Source organism: Amblyomma mixtum, chromosome 3 (assembly GCF_055824585.1).
Source record: "Amblyomma mixtum isolate Tamu chromosome 3, ASM5582458v1, whole genome shotgun sequence".
Taxonomy (NCBI): Eukaryota; Metazoa; Arthropoda; class Arachnida; order Ixodida; family Ixodidae; genus Amblyomma; species Amblyomma mixtum.
The window spans coordinates 123,245,489-123,269,281 of record NC_143014.1 but is presented as its reverse complement, the minus strand read 5'-3'; the positions used below and the strand labels follow the sequence as shown (position 1 = coordinate 123,269,281).

At 42.1% G+C, this 23,793-nt stretch overlaps 2 protein-coding genes across 2 annotated transcripts in view; one reads left to right on the top strand and one right to left on the bottom strand.

Moving 5' to 3' along the window:
* LOC149351682 (inositol polyphosphate multikinase-like) overlaps window positions 1-1,438 on the bottom strand; it is a 14,605-nt gene extending 13,167 nt beyond the window's left edge. Inside the window, exon 1 of the mRNA XM_089581036.1 lies at window positions 1,014-1,438. Within this exon, the coding sequence (XP_089437162.1) occupies window positions 1,014-1,104 (91 nt within the window). The 5' untranslated portion in view covers window positions 1,105-1,438. The remainder of the gene's footprint in view (window positions 1-1,013) is intronic.
* On the top strand, window positions 1,432-23,793 carry LOC149351681 (uncharacterized). The gene is made up of 6 exons (XM_089581035.1): window positions 1,432-1,946; window positions 4,816-5,283; window positions 7,278-7,526; window positions 12,207-12,287; window positions 15,575-15,861; window positions 18,373-23,793. The coding sequence occupies exons 1-6, from the start codon at window positions 1,874-1,876 to the stop codon at window positions 18,490-18,492; spliced, it is 1,278 nt and encodes a 425-aa protein (XP_089437161.1). The 5' UTR covers window positions 1,432-1,873; the 3' UTR covers window positions 18,493-23,793.

Sequence of the window (23,793 nt, the reverse complement as noted above, 5' to 3'; positions counted from 1 at the left end):
CTGTCTGCAACACCTGTTTCCAAGATAAACCCAAAACAGTGTAGCTATTATGTAGCAGAACAAGCACAGCATGAGCAAAAGCCAAAATGCGTACTCTTTGAAGTACACAGAAAGATATATGGCGTTGTAATTCACAAAATTATCACATTCTACACGAAAAATAGTCTACTCTTCAGCGTTGTGCTTAGAGAAAGTCACCAGCCTTGTTTTCTGAAAGTTTAAGGTATGTATACACATGGCAGTATACATAAAATATTTCTGCTCTGCAAGAACGTTTTGCCTGCTTGGGAGAACGAGCATGCATAAAGGCTTCAGTGGCTATTCAGTCTCCACAAATGAACCTTTTTTTTTTTGCTTGGTACACGCACCCTTCATTCCGTCTTTTGATAAAAATACCGACAAGAACATGTTTAATGGAAGGGCTTTTAATAACTGCGGAACCGATCGTAGTGGTATGGTTCTTATTACCGATGCACCTGAACATTCTTATACAGGAATTTACAGCTGCATCGCCGTGTTAAGAGGCATAGAAGTAAGACAGCAACGCTGCTTAACAGCGCGCAGAAAATTCACTAGGGAAGGCAATTTCACAAATCACACGGGCAGATAAACCGCCATGCATGAGGCAGCACGCCAAACGAAAGTAATTCATTGAAAGTAATTCACTGGACTACTTGGCAAGCCGAAGGCAATAGCGTTTATAGGTATGCGTACGCTTGGCCATGTTCAAGTAAACTTGGGCGAATTTTACGAATTACCAAGTGACAGTCCGTAGGAGATATATTACCAAGCAAACTTCAAAAGTCTAGTCTCATGCTTTTATTCACATAAAATTCAGCAGCGGCACTAAAGATGAGGGCGTAACAGCAGCAGCGCGCCAGACATCCCTGTCAGCATACAGCAGTATGCCACGGATAAGACCTTAATGCAGAATAACACAAGGATAAATAAAGAAAAACACAGAGACGGAAATGAACACTACAGCGAACATTTTGCGGGATGATCTGAATTACCTAACTTGGTTTTTTTGTTCCCGTGGACGTGTCCGGCAATCTGATAGTCGAACAACAATGTCCCTTCGGGCAATGGAGTTCCTTCCTTCATGATTGGCTTTGAGAAACCCGTTAGGATTGCGGACCGTATCGCCCGACACAGGCCAACCAGTGAGCTGATGAGATTTGCAATGTTTGCAAACTATGAACTGAACTCGAAGCACTCGAAGTAACCCAAAGTAGTGCAGTGCTGAAGTCGTTACAGTCACACAGCACCTTTTCAGAGCATTAAACCCATCGCGAACACATAGTACGTACTAATCTAATAAAAAATCACTCAAAACTCGTTCAATCTACAACTTCAACCTTCAACTTTGACCTGTGATCGAATTTAACTTCCGTTACTTCCGTTGCCTCCGCCCACCTCCGCCATAACTTCCGCTACTTCCGCCAACTCGTTCGCATTTTTCGTATTCCAACAGTGACAGTGACAAGCAACTTTATAATTTTGTTATTATGCCTTGTTTATTAAGACCAAGCTTCAACGTTATTATTTTTGCGTATATTTTCGCAACTATGGCGCGACCGTAACTGTGCGGTTCGGACGGCTTCGGGCAGTCATGCAGTCGATTAGCACCGCATAGCGAAGCGCTGATGAAAGTGGGTGAAACCGTTTCTGTGGCTTCAGCGCTTAAGCTTGTTGACTAAAAGATTGCAACCAGAGGACGGAGAAGCAAATAGTGTTCGCGGCTACAGACAACTGCTGTCCGTTCTAGTTACCAAACTGCAGTCCTGCTACAGTTAGTTTTGTTTAGCGTCGTAGCTGAGTTATCAACGAAACTTTTATTTTAAAAGCAGTATTCGTCAAAATCGTCGCTGCCATGGGAGTCTTCAAGCTCTCAAGTAGAACTGCTTGCTTCTTACTTTGGCTCTTCATTGTTCATAGTGTTCAAGGTAAACGACAATAACTTGTGTGATCTGTCTAACGGCACGAAACACGCTGCAGTACCTTTGACGTCGAGAGTTTTGTTGAGGGTTCACGATCGTAATTTTCTGCTTTTGTGGACGACTTTGCCTAAATCGGTACTGTTTCTCTGGGAGCTATACTTTTGAGAGCCGATCATGTCTTGTGCAATGTATTCTGTATATGCGTGCGCGTGTCCGGGTGTTGCAGGTGAGCTTAATTTAGGCATTGTGTGGTGCCATGTAATCAGACATTATTTAAGTTTTCGCTGATAGACATCTTACATTTAGTAACGTTGGGGGTGTGTCTGCGCGCAATAGTAAATAGTGAGACATGGGAGTAAATAAGAAAAATTTGTCATGTCAAAGGTAACTAAAAAGTTATATTTAATTGGCATTACATAACAGTAGTTTTTTCCCACTAGTTGTGATTTATAGGCAGGCACAGCCTTTCATCTGCAAAGCATGTGAAAGAAAAAAAAAACAGTCCTCAGTGAAGCACACAAATGCTTTGGGCCACGTCTAAATGCCCTTCATTTCGCTTGTACTTGAGGAAGCAGTTTGCGACGTTTGTTAATAGTGCTGTGCAGAATGTCATAGTGGCTGTCAGTTTCATTTGAGCACCATTTAAGAGAGTGGAGTTACGTAGCAGCTCCGCTTTGGTTCTTTCCAAAGAATGGGCAGGCTAAGTTTGTTCCTGCTTTTGCAGTGGCATGTCATTTCATTGGTTCTGGTACATCAAACTTGTTTGCTGATTGTATAGCCCTGTAATGTGAGAAAACAAGGGACAATACCTTGCATACAATAGCACATAAGGTGCATACTCCAGTACGTTATTGTAATTAAGGAGCCGGAAGTGGAATGTTGCAGCCCTAGTAAATTCAAAAGAGAGATATATTTTCGATTATCGCGTTTGTGGAGTCTGCCAGGGATTCCATCAACTAATTGTATTTCTTAAAAACACACCAGTAGTTGAAGGTTGTTAGTATATGTTAGAAAGTATAAATGTGTTTTTCCGAGCTACAGAAGACAGTGGTTAGAAGAGAGGCAAATGCCATGAAACTATTGCATGCATGTTTATTTCTTGTTCTCAGAAAGTGCTTCAGGGCCTCTTTAAATACAATAATGATATTTACATACTATAGAAAGCGGGACTAAATGGCCCCTGTATTTATTTCGGTTTCCATTTTTCTGAACCTCATTGCAACTGCAAAGGACAGCTGCTTAACTTTTGTAGTATACGTTGCCTTCCAATGACATAAGAGGAGCAGGACAACTGTATGCATACCATGACAAGGTCTTGAGACCTTTCTCAGCCACCTTGTGCATGTCCAGAGAGTGGGACCTAAAACCCTTGTTATCATGGAGTTTGTCCGTTGACTTGTGCTATCATCTATGATTGCCATATTGGTCATTTCCACTCTTTTTATCTATTGTGTTCACAACTGCATTTTATCTTCAATATTTGCCTGCAGGTCTACTAGCTAATTGTGAAAATAACTTGTTTTACAATTACTACTGTAGTAAGTTGTGATAGCAGTCATAAGTGGCTGCTCCGGGCATGGTGCTGGTTGTGCTGTAGCATTTGTGATGTTTTGGAAAGTATGTTGCTTGAGGATCACACTCAGCTTGGCACTGAAGCCAAGTCACTCATGTTCGTGGGTGCAATCAGGCACACAATTCTCATTTAACTGCATATAAGTGTTACCTGATTCCATCAAAAATTTTGTCCTATGGCTGTCTCAACCATTAAACATACATTCCAAAGTTTTTGGTATTTTGAAAATGAGAAAAAGCAGAATTATTTGAACTTTGAATCACAAACTCCTCAACCCTGGTGTACGATAGGCACTGTTTGCAACAAGCTTTTGTTGCGCTTCTCACAGATGAAGAAAGCATCTAGAACCAGATCTTCATGATGTCTGCATTTGCATGAAATACATGTTATCATGGGATGGCTATATGTTACAGTGAGAAATTAACAACATTACGCTGTACTTTAAAAACGAGCTTTGGAAGTATCAACAGAGGAAACAGACCTTTGGTCCTTTTTTGGTGGATAGCTTCTTATACACTGATTGCTTTTCATGTTTCATGCTGGCTCAAGTGATTTCCTGCAGCTTGTCTGTGGGAGGCAGTACTGTCATAGCAAGATCTGTACAGCTATGTTGGCATTACAACCATGGGCCTCATCTTTTCTGGAAACAGAGTAAATTAAATGTATTCTTGCTTGGAAGGTTAGGCGATTAATATGTTTAGAAGGCCAGTTTGGAACTCTTCCTATTTTTAAAATTGTAACTTTTTCTTAACCGTGACTGTACTATGTGTGTGTGTATTTACCACATGATGAGAGTTGCATCAGTGGTCTAATGCTAGCTTTGCTAAGAAACTGCAGAGTTGTGTAGAAGATCGCAAAGATCACCGAACTTAGAAAAAAGTGTAGGAGTATTACCTGAGGGGCAAGGAGCATATTTTGGGAGGATCGTTTTTTTGGGGATACTATAACTTTTGCCTGCTATCTTCCTTTGATGCAGCAACAGGCATTCAGTTTCATTTCTCAGAGTACTTAATGCAGTATGCTTGGCATGTTTTGCGAACATGCTGAGCTGTGCCTTGTTTCTAGATGTGCCAAATCAGTCACACTTGTAGTATTGCAATGTTTTCATTTATAGGGCTAGAATGGGTGTGTTTGTGGTTTGTAGAAGGCAGCCATTTCATTAGCTTAAAGAAATACGTATGAGGCTGTCCCATTTTTTTCTGCATTATTTGTTTTTATCTGTTTAAAAATTTTCATTTTATTTTCTCTTCATACACGCACACATGCATGCATATATACACATATATATTTTCCCTTTTTCAGTTTGTGCTCTGGCGGTCCCTTCTATGACTTTGAATAAAGAAGGAGGTGAAGAAGCAGCAAGAAAAGCAGCTGCAGCAAGTGATGGCTTTGAAAAGAACGCCAAAAAACCAGATGCACCTAATGCTGCACTACCTGGTGTAGTACATTCTGAGAGCAAGAAACCTGTTGAGAGTGGTGAGGGTGGTGACCCAAACAAGGTTGTGCAATCAGAACCTACTTCCACTGTAGGAAGCCAAGCTATAGGGGAAAGCAAGGTTGTTGGTGTCCCACTGAACAGCCATGCTCAAGTCAAGTCGAACCAAGATCACCAGGTTCAAGTGGAAAGTGGTGGAAGTGCCCAAGAACCAAGTTTGTTACCTGCTAAGCACCTGGTTCCCAAACCAGAGCATGCTCCGGTGGTTGAGCAACACGAAAGTGGAGTTGGACGTCCAGCCTCATCAGGTGGTGGCAAGTTGACTGCCAGTGCAGGTAAATTACCAATGTTATTCGAGTCACTTGCACGGTGAAAGCAGGAACTCCTGCTTGCAGCTGCTTTTGTAATGGGTTGGCAATGTTTTTGTGGGATGCCATATAAGTGTGGTAATGGTCACATGGGCTTTTACTTTTAATTCGTACAGCTGGCATTTGAGTAATTGTCGCTATGGGGTCAGTGGTAGTAGTAACTCTTAATACTACAGCCTCCCCTCACTATTAGATCAGCAGCCTGATCTATGACCGAGTTGCTATTGGATGTGTATCCTGCTATGACTTCGGGGATGAAAAATGTATATGATATACTCTTATCATTTTTCTCCAGGCAGACGTGCAGAGTTTTTGGAGACAATATGCAAAAAAAAAAAAACTGTGTGACAGCACCTGCTCCTTACATGCATATACTTTCAGTAGAAGTAAAAGCCATGTTACTTGCAGTGAGCATCTTGAGCAACCTGCAAATATATAATTTTCACTAGTAATTTTCACTAGTAAAATCATATGTATTCTAATGGGGAACGCTGCAGTTGAAGTTCCTAAGAAATGTTAAAATAGAGCATTTATTTTATGCTCAGACTAATAATGCTCTGAACCCAAAGTAAGTAGTTGAGCATCTCAAATGCCTTTTTTTTTAATTTTGAGTAGACAAGGGAAGGGATATGAGAGGCTCGCTACGACATACATATGAAGGAAGCCAACAGCCTCCGAAACCAAGGAGCACAGGAGAGTGTCAAATACAAGAGTTTAAAACTTGTGGTGCTGATTAATTGGATGTTAATAGTGTAATTATTTTATTGCTTAAAGATAATTGGTTAGAAAGCAGAAGAAAACACAACCACATGCTGCTGGTGAGATCCGAACCCACAACCTCCGAATTTCATGTCTGGTGCTCTACCAACTGAGCGACGGCCGGCCAATCTTCTGCTTTGGGTGTATTTATGTGTAGTGTAACCTAATCTTGAGAGTGTTCACCTGTAGCACCCTTGTCCACAGCGGCGGACGTAGTAAGCCCTGTATTACCGTGAGTATGACATGGAACATCATCGAATGGTGAGGGCAGAAACTGCGTGAGAACCCTTTTATGCTACCTGTGGCATCAAGACTTCCAGAACCGAGGCCCTCGCTGAACTATTGAGCACCGGCGGCATTTGGTTTTTTTCTTCTGCTTTCTAATTAGTAATCACTAAGCGATAAAATAATTACACTATAAATCTTATGATCAACACCACAAATTTAAAAAAAAATACAATAATAAAAACAGTCTCCTGTGCTCCTTTGTTTAAGTGGCTGTTGGCTTCCCTCGTATATTCTCTTTTAAATAGGGCATTTTAGAGCACTTACTCTGGGCTTGGTACGGTAATGGTTAGAGTGTGAAATGAATGCTCCGATTGCTCCATGTAAGTGTTTCATTCTAATTCAAATCTTGTTTTAACCGCTGGGGTGATGTTCATATCTGTTTTCAAAACAAGAAGGAGCAGCAATGCTCATAGGTGCCGTTACTCAAAGCAGTTCTGCTCGCTTGAGGCATAAAACATTTTGGTCACGGGTGTGAACACAGGCAGCTTTATTGCCTGTATGCATTATCAGCAAAGCTTGAAAGCTTGTTTGAGTTTGGCTGCATATGTCATGGCACGTGAATAAAAGGGAATATGGGTGGAAATGAAAATGTGACTCCCAAGTCTGCTACTATTTGGTTAAAATAATGCCGAAGAGAAAATCACCTGAGCTGATCTAGCAGTCATAAAGAAAGTTTGTCCTTATGGTAGGCAAAATTAAGGCACCTTTAGTAAAAGAGAGAGTCTTAATTCATTTGCATTAACCTGGCAGATGTGATGTGTCTTCCTCAGTCAGGTTTACAAGTTAGAAAGTTTGCAACATCACCCCTGCTCCTCTTGCACTGGTACACTGGTGTACAGTAAAGCGTACAGGGTGAATCAGGAAAGTGCATTGTTTGCTTGCTGTTCAGATGGACTCTTCTGTTTCATATACAGCTGCGGATGCAGGGAAGCAGCACCCTGATGTGAATGATGCGACAAAGCATCTTGAAGCTGAGAAGACTTCAGTCAAGAAACCATTTGAAGGCTCTGCAGCAACTGCAGGTACCAGCCTCGCTGCAACTTCTGAAGTGACTACATTGGCTCAGGAAAAGACATTGGCAACAACTACCTTGAAGCCAGCTGAACGTGCACATCCTGTCACTTCTGAACATGCAAAGCTTTTGCCAGATGCACCATCTCAAGGTTAGTACGTCTAGAAAAGCATGTAGTCTGAAGCTTGTTAAAAGTGACATACAACAATGCATAATGATAGTTGGTCCAACTATCATTATGCATTGTTTTGTTTGGGTGCAGTCGTCAGTGGGATTCATACTGTAGGATTTGGTGTCAGTATAGCTTTTTCTGTTGTTCCGCCGCGGTGGCTCAGTAGTGATGGTGCTCGGCTGCTGACCCGAAAGACGCGGGTTCGATCCCGGCCATGGCGGTTGAATTTCTTTGGAGGAGAAATTCCAGAGGCCCGTGTACTGTGCGATGTCAGTGCATGTTAAAGAACCCCAGGTGGTCGAAATTTCCGGAGCCCTCCACTACGGCGTCTCTCATAGCTTGAGTCGCTTTGGGACGTTAAACCCCATAAACCAACCAACCTTTTTCTGTTGTGAAAGCAGGAGTAGGTATGACGAGGATATAAGGTTGCAAAAATAACCTTGTTAATGATGCTTCATTACTTCTTTACGCCATGCAAAGCTGTTGAGAGCATGTTTAATTCTGTATTTGTGTGCGTACGAGCGAGCGAGCCTTTTCTCTTTAGGACTCATAGGTACAGCTGGCCACTTTTTTAAAAGTATCGCGTGAGCATCGACTACCTGGTGCTGATGCACCAGAAGACGAAAGACGCAAAAGCATGCAAGGGCGAGGGCATTTTCGCAATTCCTGTTCCAGTTGTTTTTATCCCCTGCATATAGTGCAGGTGATATTTGCAAAAAGCACACATTTGCGATAAAACAGCCTAGCCTGCCCAAGAAACCAGGTAGAATCATTACTTATGACACACTAATTGTCGAGAACCCACGATATCGGTGCAATAATTTAATTAAACGCTTTCGAGGCGCTACCCGCAAGTGCATCTAGGGCCTAGCGTAGGGCTTGGAATGTTATATGTTTGCATCAGTCCAGAGCCACAAAACACGCAGCAGATAGAACACGAAACAAACGCTCTCAGAAGTCAGCCATGAAACTTGCTTCACGGGCCGTAACAATGCGATCTCAAGGACAGTAGTCTGAAGCCAATGGAGATCAAAGGCAAAAAAACTGCGCTCCACTTTGCCTTTCACACTCGCTTGTGGCCCGACGGACTAGTGGCAAAGTGACTGCAAATGGTCCTATAGTTTCGGATTCCGGCATGACGCAGGCCTTGGAGATTATCGAAAGTTTGCTCTCATATTGCCTACTGCTCGTGAGAGGAAGCGACCGCCAGCACGAAAGAACCGTGTAAACGATGCACAATTCGTATTTTCTTTAGCAGAACCGATTTGCATATGAATTCATGACTTTTTTTTTTTTACACCTGGAGGCCCATGCGTCCTGCAGGGAACAGACGCCGGCACAAGGCACGTACTACTTGCTGCTCGTCCAAAACTATCTTACGCTCCGCAAGTTAATCAGCTAAGTTAATCAGTTAATCAGAGGCACCAGATCAGCTGATCTTGGAAAATCCGTAACTTGACAGATCAGATAAAATTACCAGTACTATAATATTTATGAGCAGAAGGTAAGCAATACAGGTAGGCATAACATTGAGAGGATTTTGCAAACACTAAAAAAAGGAAGAAGCTTGAAAACGGCAAAAATGAAGCTAGGCATGGACAGAAAGCAGTAAATAGAGTTGATTCTTAGCATGGTGCAAATAAGACAGGACAGGTGCCAACTTACAACTGAGGTTTATTCGCCCATAGTCTCCCATTTTTATGATGCAGCTTAGCCATATCACGGAAGCCTTTCTCAAAAATCATAAACTGTCAACAATATTCAACATACAGAGTCTTGGCTCAAGTCCAAATCATTAAAAGTACTATAGACACCAAATTTTTGCTTGATTGTTCTCTTATTTCAATTGAAGCGTTAGACTTTAGAGCACATGGATCACTGCGTGGTATTCTTTGCCTACGGCCACTAAATAATTTTCGATTGAATTTCTTTTTGATGTTTTTGTTTCATCAACCGAACGATGTCTGCAACGTGTAGTTTATACTTAGGTCACGTGAGGTGCAATAAAAACAACAATGTAACTGCTGATTCGTCATTTGTTGTCATTCCAGCTCTTGAAGCAGACTGGTTTAAGTGTTGCAGTGAGTTAAAATTATGTATCAGTGCTTTTATTGCAGGTATTTTCATGCCTCGCGTGACCTAAGTGTGAACTACACATCACAGCCATCGTTTGGTTGATGAAACCGAAGCAGCATAAGAAAAGAAATGCAATTATAAATTGCTTAGCAGCCATAGGCCAATACCACGCAGTTATCCATGTATCCTAATGTCTAACGCATCATTTGAAAGAAGAAAACATGCAACTAAAATTAAGTATCTATGGTCCTTTAAATCTCAATAGTAGCTTTGTGTAATTTTAAACATCATCTACATGGTTTGTGAAGTTGATGGATGAGGTGAGGTCTAAAGCAGAACAAGTATTTCCTCAAACATGTGCTGGCTCTTTGACCAGCTGGAATGAAAGAAGAGTAGTCAATGTTAGGGGTGTGCGAATGTTCAAAATTTCAAATAGTTCATGAATAGTATTGGCTATTCTATTCAGTTCGTGCCACACTTTTACTATTTGAAGTATTCGAACCTCCGAAACATTCACACATTACTAAATTTCTTGTTTACTTGAACTCGCGGCCAAACATTGCGACATTTCCAAATGGTAGCAGCTATCACTTGTCACATGAGTAAACATGCCCTTTTCTCATACGATTGACTTGGCTGCCAGCATGCCACAAAAGTGCGCACGTAGCAGCTGCGCGCTTGCGGGTTGGAAAATGTAGTGCAGCACCTCACGGCACGTGATTACGTCATGTCATGATGCAGTCGACGTCTGCCGCCTGTGAACGCGTTGACGAAGAAAGCGAATGGGTGCAGAAACCGCTTGTGGAGGATGATGGAACTGGCCAAGCTGCAGCCCACATGCGCTGCTGCCAGTGTCTTGCGGCGGCTACATTGATCCTTCACAATTTTCATCTATTAGAATCTAGAAACTGTGTATCTTAGGCCACAGAGGGCAAGAAGAAAGCTAATGCCAGAAACATAAGTCTCAGAGCCAGACCGCTCGACCGTACCGCATACAGTGTGGCCCATGTGCTGGGGACAAAACCACACCAGTCGTGCAGCTAGTTTCATTTTCTCACCTTCAGGGAGGGGACATAAGAAAAGTGCCGTTTGGTCGCATGGTTATATTCTTGCATATTTGTTTTCCTTGAAACATTCAGCCGTTAAACACGGGACGGAGTCATGCAGTTGTCATTCACATGCTTGACCTTTTGTGAGGTGACCTCATGAACATTCTGTGCGGCATATTTCTGCACAAACTAACGCATTGAAGTATAGTTTATTTCCGCGCACTATTGAAGACTGTAATTCGCTCCCAAAAGAAATTTTGATGCCTTTAAAGAAGACGTTCTGGAAGTGTACCTGTCGCACTGACATAAATTATTGTATAGCTTTGTGCATTTAAGGTGTATATGATCTTCATGCTTGTTTGAAATGTATTTTGTCTCTTCCCACTCCTGCTTGGGCCTAAATAAGGACTGGGGTATTGTGAAATAAATAAATAGAATTGCCATACTTTGGATTTTTCGGGAACAATACTTGTAATTTTTTTGTAAGTTCTAGCATCATGGTATCTTAGGTGGCTCCCGGTCTGCTTTCTTGTTCCAACACAGGGGTTCTCAGTCTTTTTAGCATCAGGGAACCTCAACTGCATTCGAAAGGTGCTGAGGAACTCCGCATGTCTTGGATTCCACCTCTTGATACTTGACATGCATGCACAAAAGAGCTTGCTGCTGCAGAGCCCCTCAAAAAGTTTTGATATTTAGTTAATACTTGCTGGCTGTGTAGTGAAACACTGTTCTGTGAGCAGTTGCAGTATGATCAATCCCACAATAAAAAAGAGTTAAAGGAAAATTAGGATTTAAGGCATGCATGGATTTAGGTGCTTGGAGAACCTAAAAAACACTCCCATGGATCCCAAGGGTTTCTTAGTACCCAGTTTGAGAACACCAGTTCTGACATGAGCACACTGTACAAACCTTGGTTTTAAAAAGTGAGAGTGCTAACTCTTAATCCAGTGGTCCTTAACCATAAATATATCAAGTACTATTCGATCACTGTGGAGGTGGTTATAAAGCCTAGGAGAACATGGGTAGAAGGATTGCAGATGAAAATTGGTTTCTGTAGATTGGACTTGTTTTAAGAGTGTACACACTCTGATATTTCAAGAAATGTTGTATATTATTACTTTGCTTTCTTGCCATCTTCGAAATTTAGGAGTACATTTCAGCACTCGATACTCAAGCCACTGACTGAAATATTGAAGTCCCTGAAAAGACTTGAACAAGCATATGCAACTCTTTATAGTCTTGTTGTCAAGCCGAAAAAAAAGTTGGTTGCTTCACTGAATAGCAAAAAAGCCTTAAAGATTTTTCAAAACATCTTTAATAACCCAGATGAAGCCGCAAACGCTAATTTGGGAACCACTTCTCCAGACCAAAAGTGTTGGGCTCATTTCTGCTACAGGAATTTTCTGCGCATTTGTGTGTATTTGTTGTGCATAGCAGTGGCTGCCCTTACGCATGCCTGAACCCTTCCATAGTAGCGCCCAGTTTTTGCAACTATTTGTTACTGCATTACTAGTGCATTTATTCTTTCTCGCAGGGCAAGGAGTGGAGAAAAAGTATTCAGATGTATTGCCTGACGTGCCCAAAGACTTTGGTGGAATGCCTTTAGCTAGTTCAGGTGAGTGGTTACATTGAGCATAGTTTTGGTATTGTTATGTCGGTACAGCCATGGTAGGCTGCTGACATGGGTTTTAATTACGACTCAGAAGGCAATGATAGCCGTTGTTCTAGAACAGTAGCCAGCTGCAGCGGCCATAGTCTTGGTTGTTGTCTACGTGGCAGACAGAACAGTCCTTCCACTCTCAGAGGAAGTCTCATATTGGACTGGCGGACATCTCACCTTGGGACGTGTCTGGTCGTTGCAGTCATGCAAGTCATGCATGCTGGCTTGAGCTCACATTCAAACTGCAGGTATGTCTATTGGAGGAATCAAAGTTGACTCCAAAAGTGTGTGACTGAGAAAAGTTTGAGTGGCGAGGGGACAAATTGCGCACCGTTTACCCGGCTCTCTTGCACTGGTGGTTGCTTGCCCGAACGAGCAGCTGTGAGAGCAAACTTCCGGTAACTCCGGCGCATGCTGGTGTCCGAAACTACCAAACCACTGGCTGTTCAGTTGGCCGCTAGTCAGGCGGCCACGCGCAAGGCACTGTTTTATCGCCTTGTATCTCCATTTTGCTCAGACTGCTGGCTTCGCGATTTTACTGTTGCATCTTTATTTCTTAGAACTGCACATGTGCCATCATGCTATTCCGTGGGGATAGCTAACCTGCCATCGCAGGCCAGTGGCGTATCACTTAAGCGCTGCACCACTGCCCCAGGAGTGCTATGAGGACTCCCAGGGACCTATGACTGTAAAGTAGAGAGTGCCCATTTCTGCATACCAGGTGTTTCAGGGAAGACTTTCAGTAATTCTCAAAAATAGGTTTTGGAAGTAAAAATATGGCTTTTTCAGCATAGTTTTACCAGTGCTGGTGGACACCAGAAAACCGGTGAATCGTTTTAAGCTGGTTAACTAATTTTTAATAATTAACATTTTAACTATTAGTTAGGTGCCGAGTTGCAATTAGAGATTTGTAGCTGCTCGTTAGTGACGCCATATCAATTTTCAGAAGCTAGAAAATGCAATTACCCTTGGCGCTGTGGCTCGACAAAATTTGGCTTTTTTGACTAGTTACGCGCACTGGAAAGATTGCTTTGCTTGCATGGTTTTCAAAAGCGCATGTATTCTGGCACGATGTAGCCAAATTTTGTTGAGCCACTATGCCAAGGGTAATCAAGTTGTGGCATATGAAACCCATATCCTCAGTGGGATGAAATATCCCAGAAAAAGTTTCAATCGTGCATTATGCTCTGTGGTTGACTGGAAAACTCCTCGTGCTACCTCAGCGAAGATGATTTTGCCGTGATGCTAGTGAGCGCTGTTTGCCTGGCAGTATTCGATTACAGCTTGTGCAAAGTTCGGATATCGCCTAGGAAGGAGGCATAGTCGAATGGAGGCCAAGTAGAAAAGTGCTTGTATTATCAAATCGGCATTTTGGAGCAGGCACGCGTGCCAACAGAACGTGTGCATTGTGCTATGCATGGAATATGGTTATTATCTTGATAAAGGAAATGTGCTGCCTTCTCCTTTCCCTTCTCATTCTTCTCTCCCGTGTAAAGCTACTCTTGCCTGTGCATAGAAAATTGGAGCAGGTGCAGTGAACACAAGGTAAATCAGTAAAAACAGCTGTATGTCAAAAAAGGAAGAGTTAAGTGCAGTTTAAGAGAAAGAATATATCAGAAGCAAAATTTGTGTTACAAAAGAAATGTATATCTTTCTCTTCAAGGGTCGTGGCATCAATGCAATGCCAATGGTCGGCTGGTTCACCTTTGCACGCCTCGTCCAGGCAAGCCATTGCACGTTGAAAGATACATACCGGTTACAAATGACCAAAGACTTATGCACTGTGTTCATTACTGTATTTATGTAGAACCACTTAAAGCCCATGTGCTGCAGGGACGGAAAAGTTTTTCTGATCTCTTCAACCACATGGCTGGGCAAAACGATATGTTTTGCTGGACCCCAGTCGACCTTACACCCACCGTTCAAATTGCTGGTAGGCAATGTAACTGTATTGATAGACTAATAATGCACAACATATAATCAAAACTACGTGTTGTCTTCTTTTGAAAATAATATCATTCAAATAACTTACGCGTTCAGGTCTCTGAGGTTGTGGAAACGTGGATGGTAATGCTGAAGCTTCCTGTATTCGACCTCAGGTATGAACGGCGTGAGCCCGTAAATGAGAAATTCGGTGTTTTCAGTAAGGCACATGTGCCCTTGCAGGATTCTCTGCTCGACCTGCGAGTCTTTGTGGCAGCAGATACTCTCAGTGCACGATGGCATTAATGCGCCTCAGGTACAGCTGCACCTGCAATAAACATGTGCATGTTTATTCCTCCTCAGACGAAGCAGGCCTCTCCTGAGACCTCTGCCTAGTGTAAACAACATGACATCAAAGGGGCGTTGCTGAATGAGCAAAACCGTCCACTCGAGCTTCTGAACCAGCTAAGCTAGCTTATGACCAGTGCTCCCCTGTCGTCTTTATTCTCCCGACTAAAGACACCTCGCAGCCTTTCTTCTCCCGATTATAGCCCCCTCGGTATGCAGCATGCTTCGCCAATCGGACCAAAAGCACATGCTCTGATGATGTAGACCAGGAGGGGTCTATTGACGACTTGCAAAATTGCAATTCCTGCCCTACCCACAAGCGGGTTAGTGCAAGGGAGAAGCATCAGTCGCCCACCATTGTTATCTTTTTTTTTTTTTAGAAAAGAGAAGGAAATTCACATTATAACCTGAACTCCAGACAGTAGCCATCAGCTTTCGAGATCAGGTGTAAGGGGCACTAGCTGAAAGGGTACAGTGGTGCTTTCCACATACCTCGCATTCCTTTCTGCAGCCGCACACTGAATAGACATGATGCCAGCAGTTAATTTCTCTCGGAGACCATCGAGCTTTGCGGCGAATGTGCCAGAAAGAGGGCCTACAAGGGGCGCTTTGGGGCACTCGCTCACTTGAGAACGCCTGAAACAGGTGATGCTGGCGTCTTAATAGTGTGTCATTTCTGGTCTGGCTTGTTAGTTGTCCAGCACACCGCTAGGGGACTGCATCGTCTGCTACAGAGGTATTTGAATGCTTCTGACTAGAATACTAGATGCTTCACAGCCCTAATATTAAAAATGATTACTGCTCATAACATTCACACACATCAAGCACAAAATTAGCCGTAGTAAACTTTTGGTCAAGTGGGCAAGCCTGCGGGCAATAGGGGAGAGAGGGGCTGTTAGTGTTGTGTGTGTGTGTGCGCGCGCACGCGAGGGAGAGGTTTTTTTTAGTCATGCTGGCCTCTTTTTCTGTAGGCAACGTCGAGTATGGCCCTGTGAAGGATAGTGACTCGGGAGAGGACCTTGGGCCACCCCTGCCAACGCAGAAGAATCCTGCTGTTAGCACCTCGGCGCAGCTTGGTGCCCAGCCTGTCGTGGGGTCCGTGGGTGGCAGCCGTCCAGAGAAACCCCTTGATGCCTCAGCAGCTGCAGGCAGCATGCCCCTTCTGCCAGCCCAGGATGACAGCCACTTTTTTGCCTACTTCCTGACTGCTGTGGTGCTTTGTGTGGTTGGGTACCTCGCCTTTCACAACAAGCGCAAGGTTTGTGTTGACTGGAACTTTCTAAAATAGCTTTGCCTCTTTGTGTATACTTCAAGTGGACACTTTGACAGAGAGGTGTGCTAGAGTTCTCCAGTGGTGTATTCCTAAAGTGACATTACCAAAGAGCCAAGTATCATGATTTTTCTTACTTATTTTCTCTGAAGTGCAGTCTCCATACGAGTGAAATTCGAAAAGAAGAGTGGCTTAGACGTTCGTTTATCACAGCTCTTTGCTGAGTAGCTGCAACAAAAATTAACAGAAGCTTGTTTGTTTTGTTCAAAAGGGTCCTGAAATGCCTTTCATTGATGGCACTGTTTTGTTTGTTCGTGGGCTTTCTTCCTCCTCTCAACATTGCCAGGGTGCTAAAGATCACAGAGGCAGGCCTAGCCTAGCATAGAGAAAACACATTATGAGATGGTCATGCGTCAGTGGCACCTTTTTGTCTTTTTGAAGATGTTTGAAGGTGCACTTGTGAGCATGCTGCCATGCAGGGAAGCTGGCTAGTAGTCGTATTTTAGTTTAACTGGTACGACATAAGCAGTCCTGATTCATAACAAGCCACGTAAGATGGCGAGCAATTGAAAAAAAAAAAAAAAACAGGAATGGGCCAGAGAGGGCGTTCGAGCGTTCTTTTAAATATCTAAGCTTTAGTGCATCACACAAACACAGTATACAGTGAAAGCTTTGGCATAACAGAACTGATTGGCAGTTTTGAAAAAATACAAAATGGTTCAGTGTTTCTGGCCAGGGCAAAAAAAAAAAAAAAAAGGTGCGTTATATGATGGCTTACGGGCCGTTGAGGAAGAAAAGGTAGTGAATGAGCCGTGTGGAGTAGGGAAGGGAAAAAAATGGGTGAGCGGGCACAGAACCGTGCAGCATGAAACATGAAGTAGCGAGGCAAGAAGTGGTGACATGGCGGCTGCTGCAGCAGGAAAGGCTGCATGCATTAACGCAGGGAAGGCTTCCCACAAAGTATTGCAGTGTCATGCTTCTCGGTTTGTAGAATTTAAAATTTTCTTCTGCAGAAAATGAGAGGGCTTACCAGTGCTAAATTTTACGTCTCATTTATCGCTTGGCTGTTGAACCCAAAACCGAAACAGCATGAGAGACAAAAAATTTATTATAAATTATGGAGCGGTCATAAGCAAATACCACAGGGTGATTTTTGTATATACTGATGTCTTGCATTTCATTACAAAGAAGAAAACACCCAATGAATATTTGGTGTCTAACCTTACCACCCTCAGGAGGTGGTCCAAAGTCCGTTAATAGTATTAGTGACGGAAAGGTTTTTGTGTTCCACTGGCACGTTAGTTGCACGCCAGTTTCCTAAACAAGCTGGCTGGAGCCAGCTGATCTGCCTCATTCACACTTCTTAATATCAGAGAAACTCGGAAACGTTACGTTGTATATTTAGTACCAGTTTCATAACATTAGTAATGAGGTTTCTATTTCTCTTCACGTAATGCTCAGGGTGTTACACTTTTGGCATGGTCTCCTAGAAAATCCTTAAATGAAAACATGTTCACAGCTGTTTTGCTGGATACTTTGTGATAAATATTGCTCTGTCTGCAGACTTTGAACCACTTAATGTGGCAACTTTGAAATTTTGTATCAGTTATTCCTTGAGACAAACTTCTTGCCCATTTTACTGCCATTGTATTAAAGCTTCATATAGGTCAAATTGTTCTGGACATAATTGTATGTTGCGTGTAAACAATTTTATTTTGTGTCTTGTTCTTAATTTACATGAGTGGGGACAAGGCATTGTTGGTTTACGTTCATTTAAGCGCAGGTGGAAAATAGCCAAGGTTTGACAGAGGAAGGTAACCATGGCCTTGCATAGAGTTAATTTATATTGTTATGTAGTGGTGACGGTAGGGAGTTAAGGATGCACGCAAGCACACTAAGAGATGAACTGTTAATTTGGGCGAACTCTTGCCCTCAGAAAGAAACTGTGCTAAGCTTTGGTGGTAGCAGCAAGTGCATTCAGTGGTTATTGGGATCAGGTTAGCAGTTGCTGCTGGCCGTACTGTATTTAAAGATGACTGGGAGCTTTCCATATAAGGTGCCTGAAACACCAAGAACTATCCCAGGTATTGTAGAAACCTTTGCACGTTATGTTCATTCCACAACGATGTAGTCATGTCTTGCGTAGCAGAGAAAGGGTTATAAGGGTGCGTGCTGGTGGCTGTAAACAAAGAACATGAAAAACAATCTTAACAAGACTTCGCGGCGATCTGGTAGCAGTTATTTAGTTGTTTTGTCACACATTTTCGGAAGATAGTTATGCACCTACATTAAAATGGCAGAATCATAAACTACATAGACTGGAGCATGCTCTAAAATAAAGCGGTTGTTGTTATAAAGGTTTTTCTTGTTGATGTTTAACATTGCAGCTGGTGAGAAAATGTAACAGCGGGATTTTTTGGGCAATTGCTACAATTCTTTCTGTTTATAATTAAGTTGTGCATTGTTTCTTTTTTTTTGATATTCATGAAAAAACTGCAGATCCTGGCTCTGATTCTGGAAGGCAGGCATGAGCGCCAGAGGAGGCACAATGGGAACTACCGGAGGCTGGACAATGCTGATGACGCATCAGCAGTCCGCAAGGGCCGTGGCAGCTTTTAGGCAGGACGACCTTGCTCAGGTCACATCACTACAGTCCCCCACAAGCACTGGCAGCAGGGCTGCTAATGCTGACCATCATTCAACATTTCATGGCCACTTCAACTTTCTTGGGTTGTCTTTCAGTAATTGTTAAGCTATGACTTTTATGTGCCTCATTTGTTGGTCTTTATGAAAAGGTGTTTTGTGACATGACACTTTTCCAATGTCAGGACAGTGAACTAATTAATAATGTGGCGTAGAAATGTTTCTTGCATGCTCCTTTGCTTCAATACCTGATACTGTGCTTGACGAGAGCTTGTGACTGTCTGTGCAGCGTATAATGTCACATTTATTCATTCTGCCCTTTTATGGAAAGACAATGAGGTACAGTGTACAGTTCTAGTCACAAACTCTAGTCAAACATAGCCTTACAGGTCGAACAATGAGAGTTAAGCTTTCTGTCATCAAAGACCTTGTTGGAATGTGCTTTATTGGGTGGAAACAGCTCATCTGGCGTGTCGTATATGTTCTTGTAGTGCCCCCTCTGTACCTTCAATGCCAGTCACATAATGTGCTACACAATGCAACCCTTTCAGACACCTTGCTTCATTTGCCCATAGTGATGTGGCACTGCTCAGATGAAGTCACTTTGTAGAACAAGCTGCTGGAGTGACTGGCAAATGCTTCTCTGTGTAGGACTGCCTCACAAAGGAAAAAGAACGTAAAAATTAGTTGTCCCATTTTTCGTGTCAGGATGCTAGTTGTAGGGTACTCTCCCTTTTACTGCATGTGCAGAGCAGAAATGAATGCTAGCAAGTGGGCGGGTCAGAAAGGAACACAGCAGGAGAGGGCTTGATTTGCCTAGACTGCCTTATCTCATTGGCATTGAAAGCACAGAGGAGGAAGTGATTCTTTTAAGGTGCTCAGAAGTACCTTGCAAGATAATATGGTTTGCTCGCTTGTTTTGCACTGTATTGCCACAGATGTGTGCTCAGGTTTTCTGTCACGTAGGCAATGTTGTTAGATGTTAGTATTTTGGCAGGAAGCTTTAGTGCATGCATTTTCTCATGCCATTGCCATGTACTAAACTGACTTGTATGTTGTGGAGAACCATTCTGTATATTTTTCTTCACGAGGTATGTCACCAAGAAGAAAATGTTGTGGGTTAGGTGACAGAAATGGAGAACAAGCAAGAACATAATGCTCACATTTTTTTCTTCCCCTTTGTTAGCAGCTGGAACAAAGCATAGATTTAGAGGCAGTTTGCTAGGCATAGTTTATTAATTGATTCAAGTTGTGTTACTCTTGGTTGATCAAGTATTAATTTCATCAGAATAAGGAATACAGTCAAGCACAACCATTTTTCAAATATAAAAGTTTCTTTTTCTTTTCTTTTTCAAAATAATAACCTGGCACCATCTGCATAAAGAGTGCACAGTTCGTGGCAAGTTTTGTGCACATTTGCTTTTGACCTTAAGTTGTTGCACTGTATGGGGTCATTGTGATATTGCATGACTAATGTAGAAGTCTATAAGTCAAGGCTGGTGAGTGCGACGTTTACAGTGACTCTTTTCTTGCATATGTCTTAATGTCATGATATGCTGACTTGTTTAAAATTTTTTTGCTGTTATTCTTGAAAAGCCTGCACAAATTTATAGCATACTATCAAAGCAAACAGCAAAAACATAACTCTGTAACTGCAGAAGAGTTCTAATTATAGAAGTGTTTGAAGTATTAAATTTGGTAATTGAAATGCATCTTGCGTTCAGAGTAAGTGGCGCACTTTGATTTTAACAGCTTTATTTGCTTGCCGAACAAATTGGACATTGTTCCTTTGATGGAAACAGGTACTTCTTATTTTCTTTTTAATTGTAATTGTTTTCATTGTGTAACAATAGAAAAATATTTGCTTTCCTCACAGTTGTTTCCTGATGAGTGGTGTGCAGTTTCTTTGAATATTTTGCAACAGACATGACATATGTACCAGTTCCTTATGCAGTGCGATGTCTACAATATATTGTGCATGCTGTGAGATACTACAAAGGCAGTCATTGCATTTGCAAATGATATTGCTCAGTTCGGAATGTGAAAGTAATTTGGGCAAAAGGCGCTTATGGTGCACAGGATCATCCTAATTATATAACTGGCTTGAAATTTTACATAGTATTATACCATTCAGTCGATCCTGGATATATCCAATTATTGTTTATATCGAACAGTCAGAACATCTCCTTCAAAGTCCCATGCAGAAGTATAGCACTGTTCATGTTTATTGAACTCCCGTTCTCCAAACATGTGATATATCAACTGTGCCCTTGCAAGTGGCGGTTCTTTTAACGGCGTCCCCATGATCACTTTTTGTGTACAGAGATGAGTTGGCTGTGCTGCCTTGGACACCTACTGGCTGTGCTAACAGCGTAAAACCACGTGACTAGGTGAACGTGGGTGCGTGAGGGTAGTCTTTGGTCTCCCGTACTCATTTTCCACGCGACACCGCTGTCATGCACGAAAGGCAGCTTTCGGTGCACGGCTTGTCATGCAGTGACAACCACCTATCTGACGATAGTCTAGCGGCGGCCATCGCCTGGTATGCTTCGCTTACTTTGCTGCCGACGGTGTTGCGGAAACAAACTGCCCCTTAATTTTAAGAGATTCTATATAGTGTTCTGGTAACAGGACTAGGCCTCTTACCATAGGGAGTGGCTATCTCCAGGCACCATCCGCTGCGGTTTCGATGCACCCAGGCTAAGCCTAGCAACGCGTTGCTAGTGGTGTGCTGCTAGCATGCCGGCAGGCACATCACTACTAGAAGCATGTCACTAGTGTCGGTGCTGTGTATTCTTGCTTCTAGTTTACAAAAGCTTACCTACTGTCATTTTTTATTTATCAAATTATTGATTTATCAAACTATTTCGGGGTCCCCTCAGAGTTTGATATATTCAAGATCGACTGTATATGATGCTGCACTGTAATATGGCCCCTGTCATGCTTTCTTACTGTGTGAGTTGGAATCCTGTATCATATAGTGTGATTTGGTACAGTAATATACATAGTTTGATGTGTGCACATTTCATTCATTATGATTCGCTCATCAGGTATCTCTAGTCAGCCAGATAGTAACTGACTGAATTAGTTATCAATTTGGCTTGCATCCTAGAACATGCAATTACATGTGGAGTTGGCATTTGTTAAAGGACTGTAGACAATTTTTGTTGCACGTTTTGTTCTCTGTAATGACACATAAGACATTAGTATGTGTGGATCATCATGTGGTGTTCACCTACAACCGCTGTAATTTATAATTTAATTTCTTCTGTCATGCTTTTTCAATTTCATCAACCGAATAATCACTCTGTGGTTTGTAAGGTGTGTTTAGGTCACGTGAGATGTGAAAAAAACTGCAGTATAACTGCTGATATGTCGTTTGTTGCTCTTGAAGTAGGCTAGCTTAAGTGCTGTAGTGATATAAAGTTATATAAAACCACATATCAGTGATTATGTTGCAGTTTTTTTCATTCTGCATGTGACCTAAACACACCTTACACGCCGGAGCCATCGTTCAGTTGTTGAAACCAAAACTGAAACCGCTTCCAAAAGAAATTCAATTGTAAATTATTTGGTGTAACATTCAATTATAATGCCACAGGGTGATCTGTGTATACTAACGTCTAACGCATTATTTGAAAGAAGAAAACATGCAAGCAAAAATTTTTTGTCTGTTCTATTTGTGTTGCAGCTCACAAAGCACTGAATGCCTAACGTACTATTGTGTTTGTTCCTGCACTGTTCTACACGTCTAGCAGTTTTAAATTAGTCTAGCTAACCCTTTTCAGTACACATGATGTCCATAGCATCAAAATGCAATGTAGTAATGGCTGTGCCACTCTGGCTTTTGCTTTGCATCATTGAGCTTCTTCTTTCAAGTGTTCAGTAACATAACTATAAAGAGAAGGATCAGCAAACCTCGGTGCTGCTTGAAAAGGTTTTCCCTCTAGAGATGTTATTAGCTGGACATAGTCTGAATTCAGACATTGATTGGTGATGGCTGATATCTTATCAACAACTGCCATTGAAGGTTGTTATTTATGTTGACCATTAGTTGACATCAAGATATAATAACACATCTGTTATGTGATCTTAGTGCTGTACTGTTTGTTGAGAAGACAGAAGGCATGTACAAGATAATGCATGAAGTTCACTTATTCCTTTTTGCTTTTGGTTGTGCCTTGCATGCATTAACCCATTTCCACATGTAATTTGTGAAGTGGTTGTGATGAGTGTCATGTGGCAACTGTCTAGAGCTGCGTGTGTGTAGCAGCAGCAATGCATATGGCAAAGTTGGTTGGAATATATGCATTTTACTGGGGTAGCAGTATCAATGGATGTTAACAGTTCTAGTTCCTTTTGGTTATTACAACATGTTAAGTTGTCTTGTTTCTGTATCACTTTAGTTCAGATGTGGAAGCGGGGATTTTAATGAATTGTGCCCAAGAAATGGTAGTTTAATTTCATTTAAACGTTATACAGGATGCAGGATAAAAATCGCATGTGCTACTGCTTTGTACTCGTGGTACATGCATTTTTTATGCCTGTATTCTTTTATAAATGTTATATGCTAGAAGTGCAGCTGGCCACTTCAGCCTGTATAGTGAAACAAAAAAAAGTGCCTGAAATACTTTTCATAGCTGCATTTCAAAAGATCCTTCTCTTGACAAACTTGGGGGGTCTACCTTTGTGAATGCATCTGCTAGCACTAGTGTACGTCTGGTGTCTGTTCTCTTGAGTGAACCCACTTGCCATGCAGGGTCAGTGGCTGCGTTATTGTGCTGGTGAACGCCAAGTTCATGAGTTTGAAACTGGCCACATTTCGGTGAATGTCTAATGCAAAAATGCTCATGTGCCGGCATTTCAATGCATATTAAAAAAGTAACCTCACATGGTTAGAATAATCCAAAGCCCTCCACAGAAATGTGCCTCAAAGCCAGGGTTTAACTTTATGGACATCCTTTGTTTTTATTTTTTTTGAGTGAGCTAGTCTGCATATATTGAGGCATCTACTGCTGCAGCAAATGTCTGCCTTTAGTTTGGCATTTGTTTTCCTGAAACACATAAGCGTTTTGTTGCAAGTTGAATGGAATAACAACAATCACTCAGTCTGCTGATTATGTATATATTGTACAGTAGTGCAAGTGAAGCACAAGTTCTTTGCCAGTGTTTGTGTGTTGCAGTTGGTTTATTGATACTGTGAAAGCACCATAGTCTTCATTTGTGTGAATATACGTTGGAAAATAACAGCCGCATTAAACATGAAAGTAAACTGCA

Excerpts from the sequence above, each read along its gene's own strand:
- LOC149351681 (XM_089581035.1), top strand. The coding sequence starts at position 1,874 with ATGGGAGTCTTCAAGCTCTCAAGTAGAACTGCTTGCTTCTTACTTTGG. Across the intron at positions 1,947-4,815 it reads CATTGTTCATAGTGTTCAAG|TTTGTGCTCTGGCGGTCCCT; the intron begins GTAAACGACAAT and ends TCCCTTTTTCAG. Across the intron at positions 12,288-15,574 it reads AATGCCTTTAGCTAGTTCAG|GCAACGTCGAGTATGGCCCT; the intron begins GTGAGTGGTTAC and ends CTTTTTCTGTAG.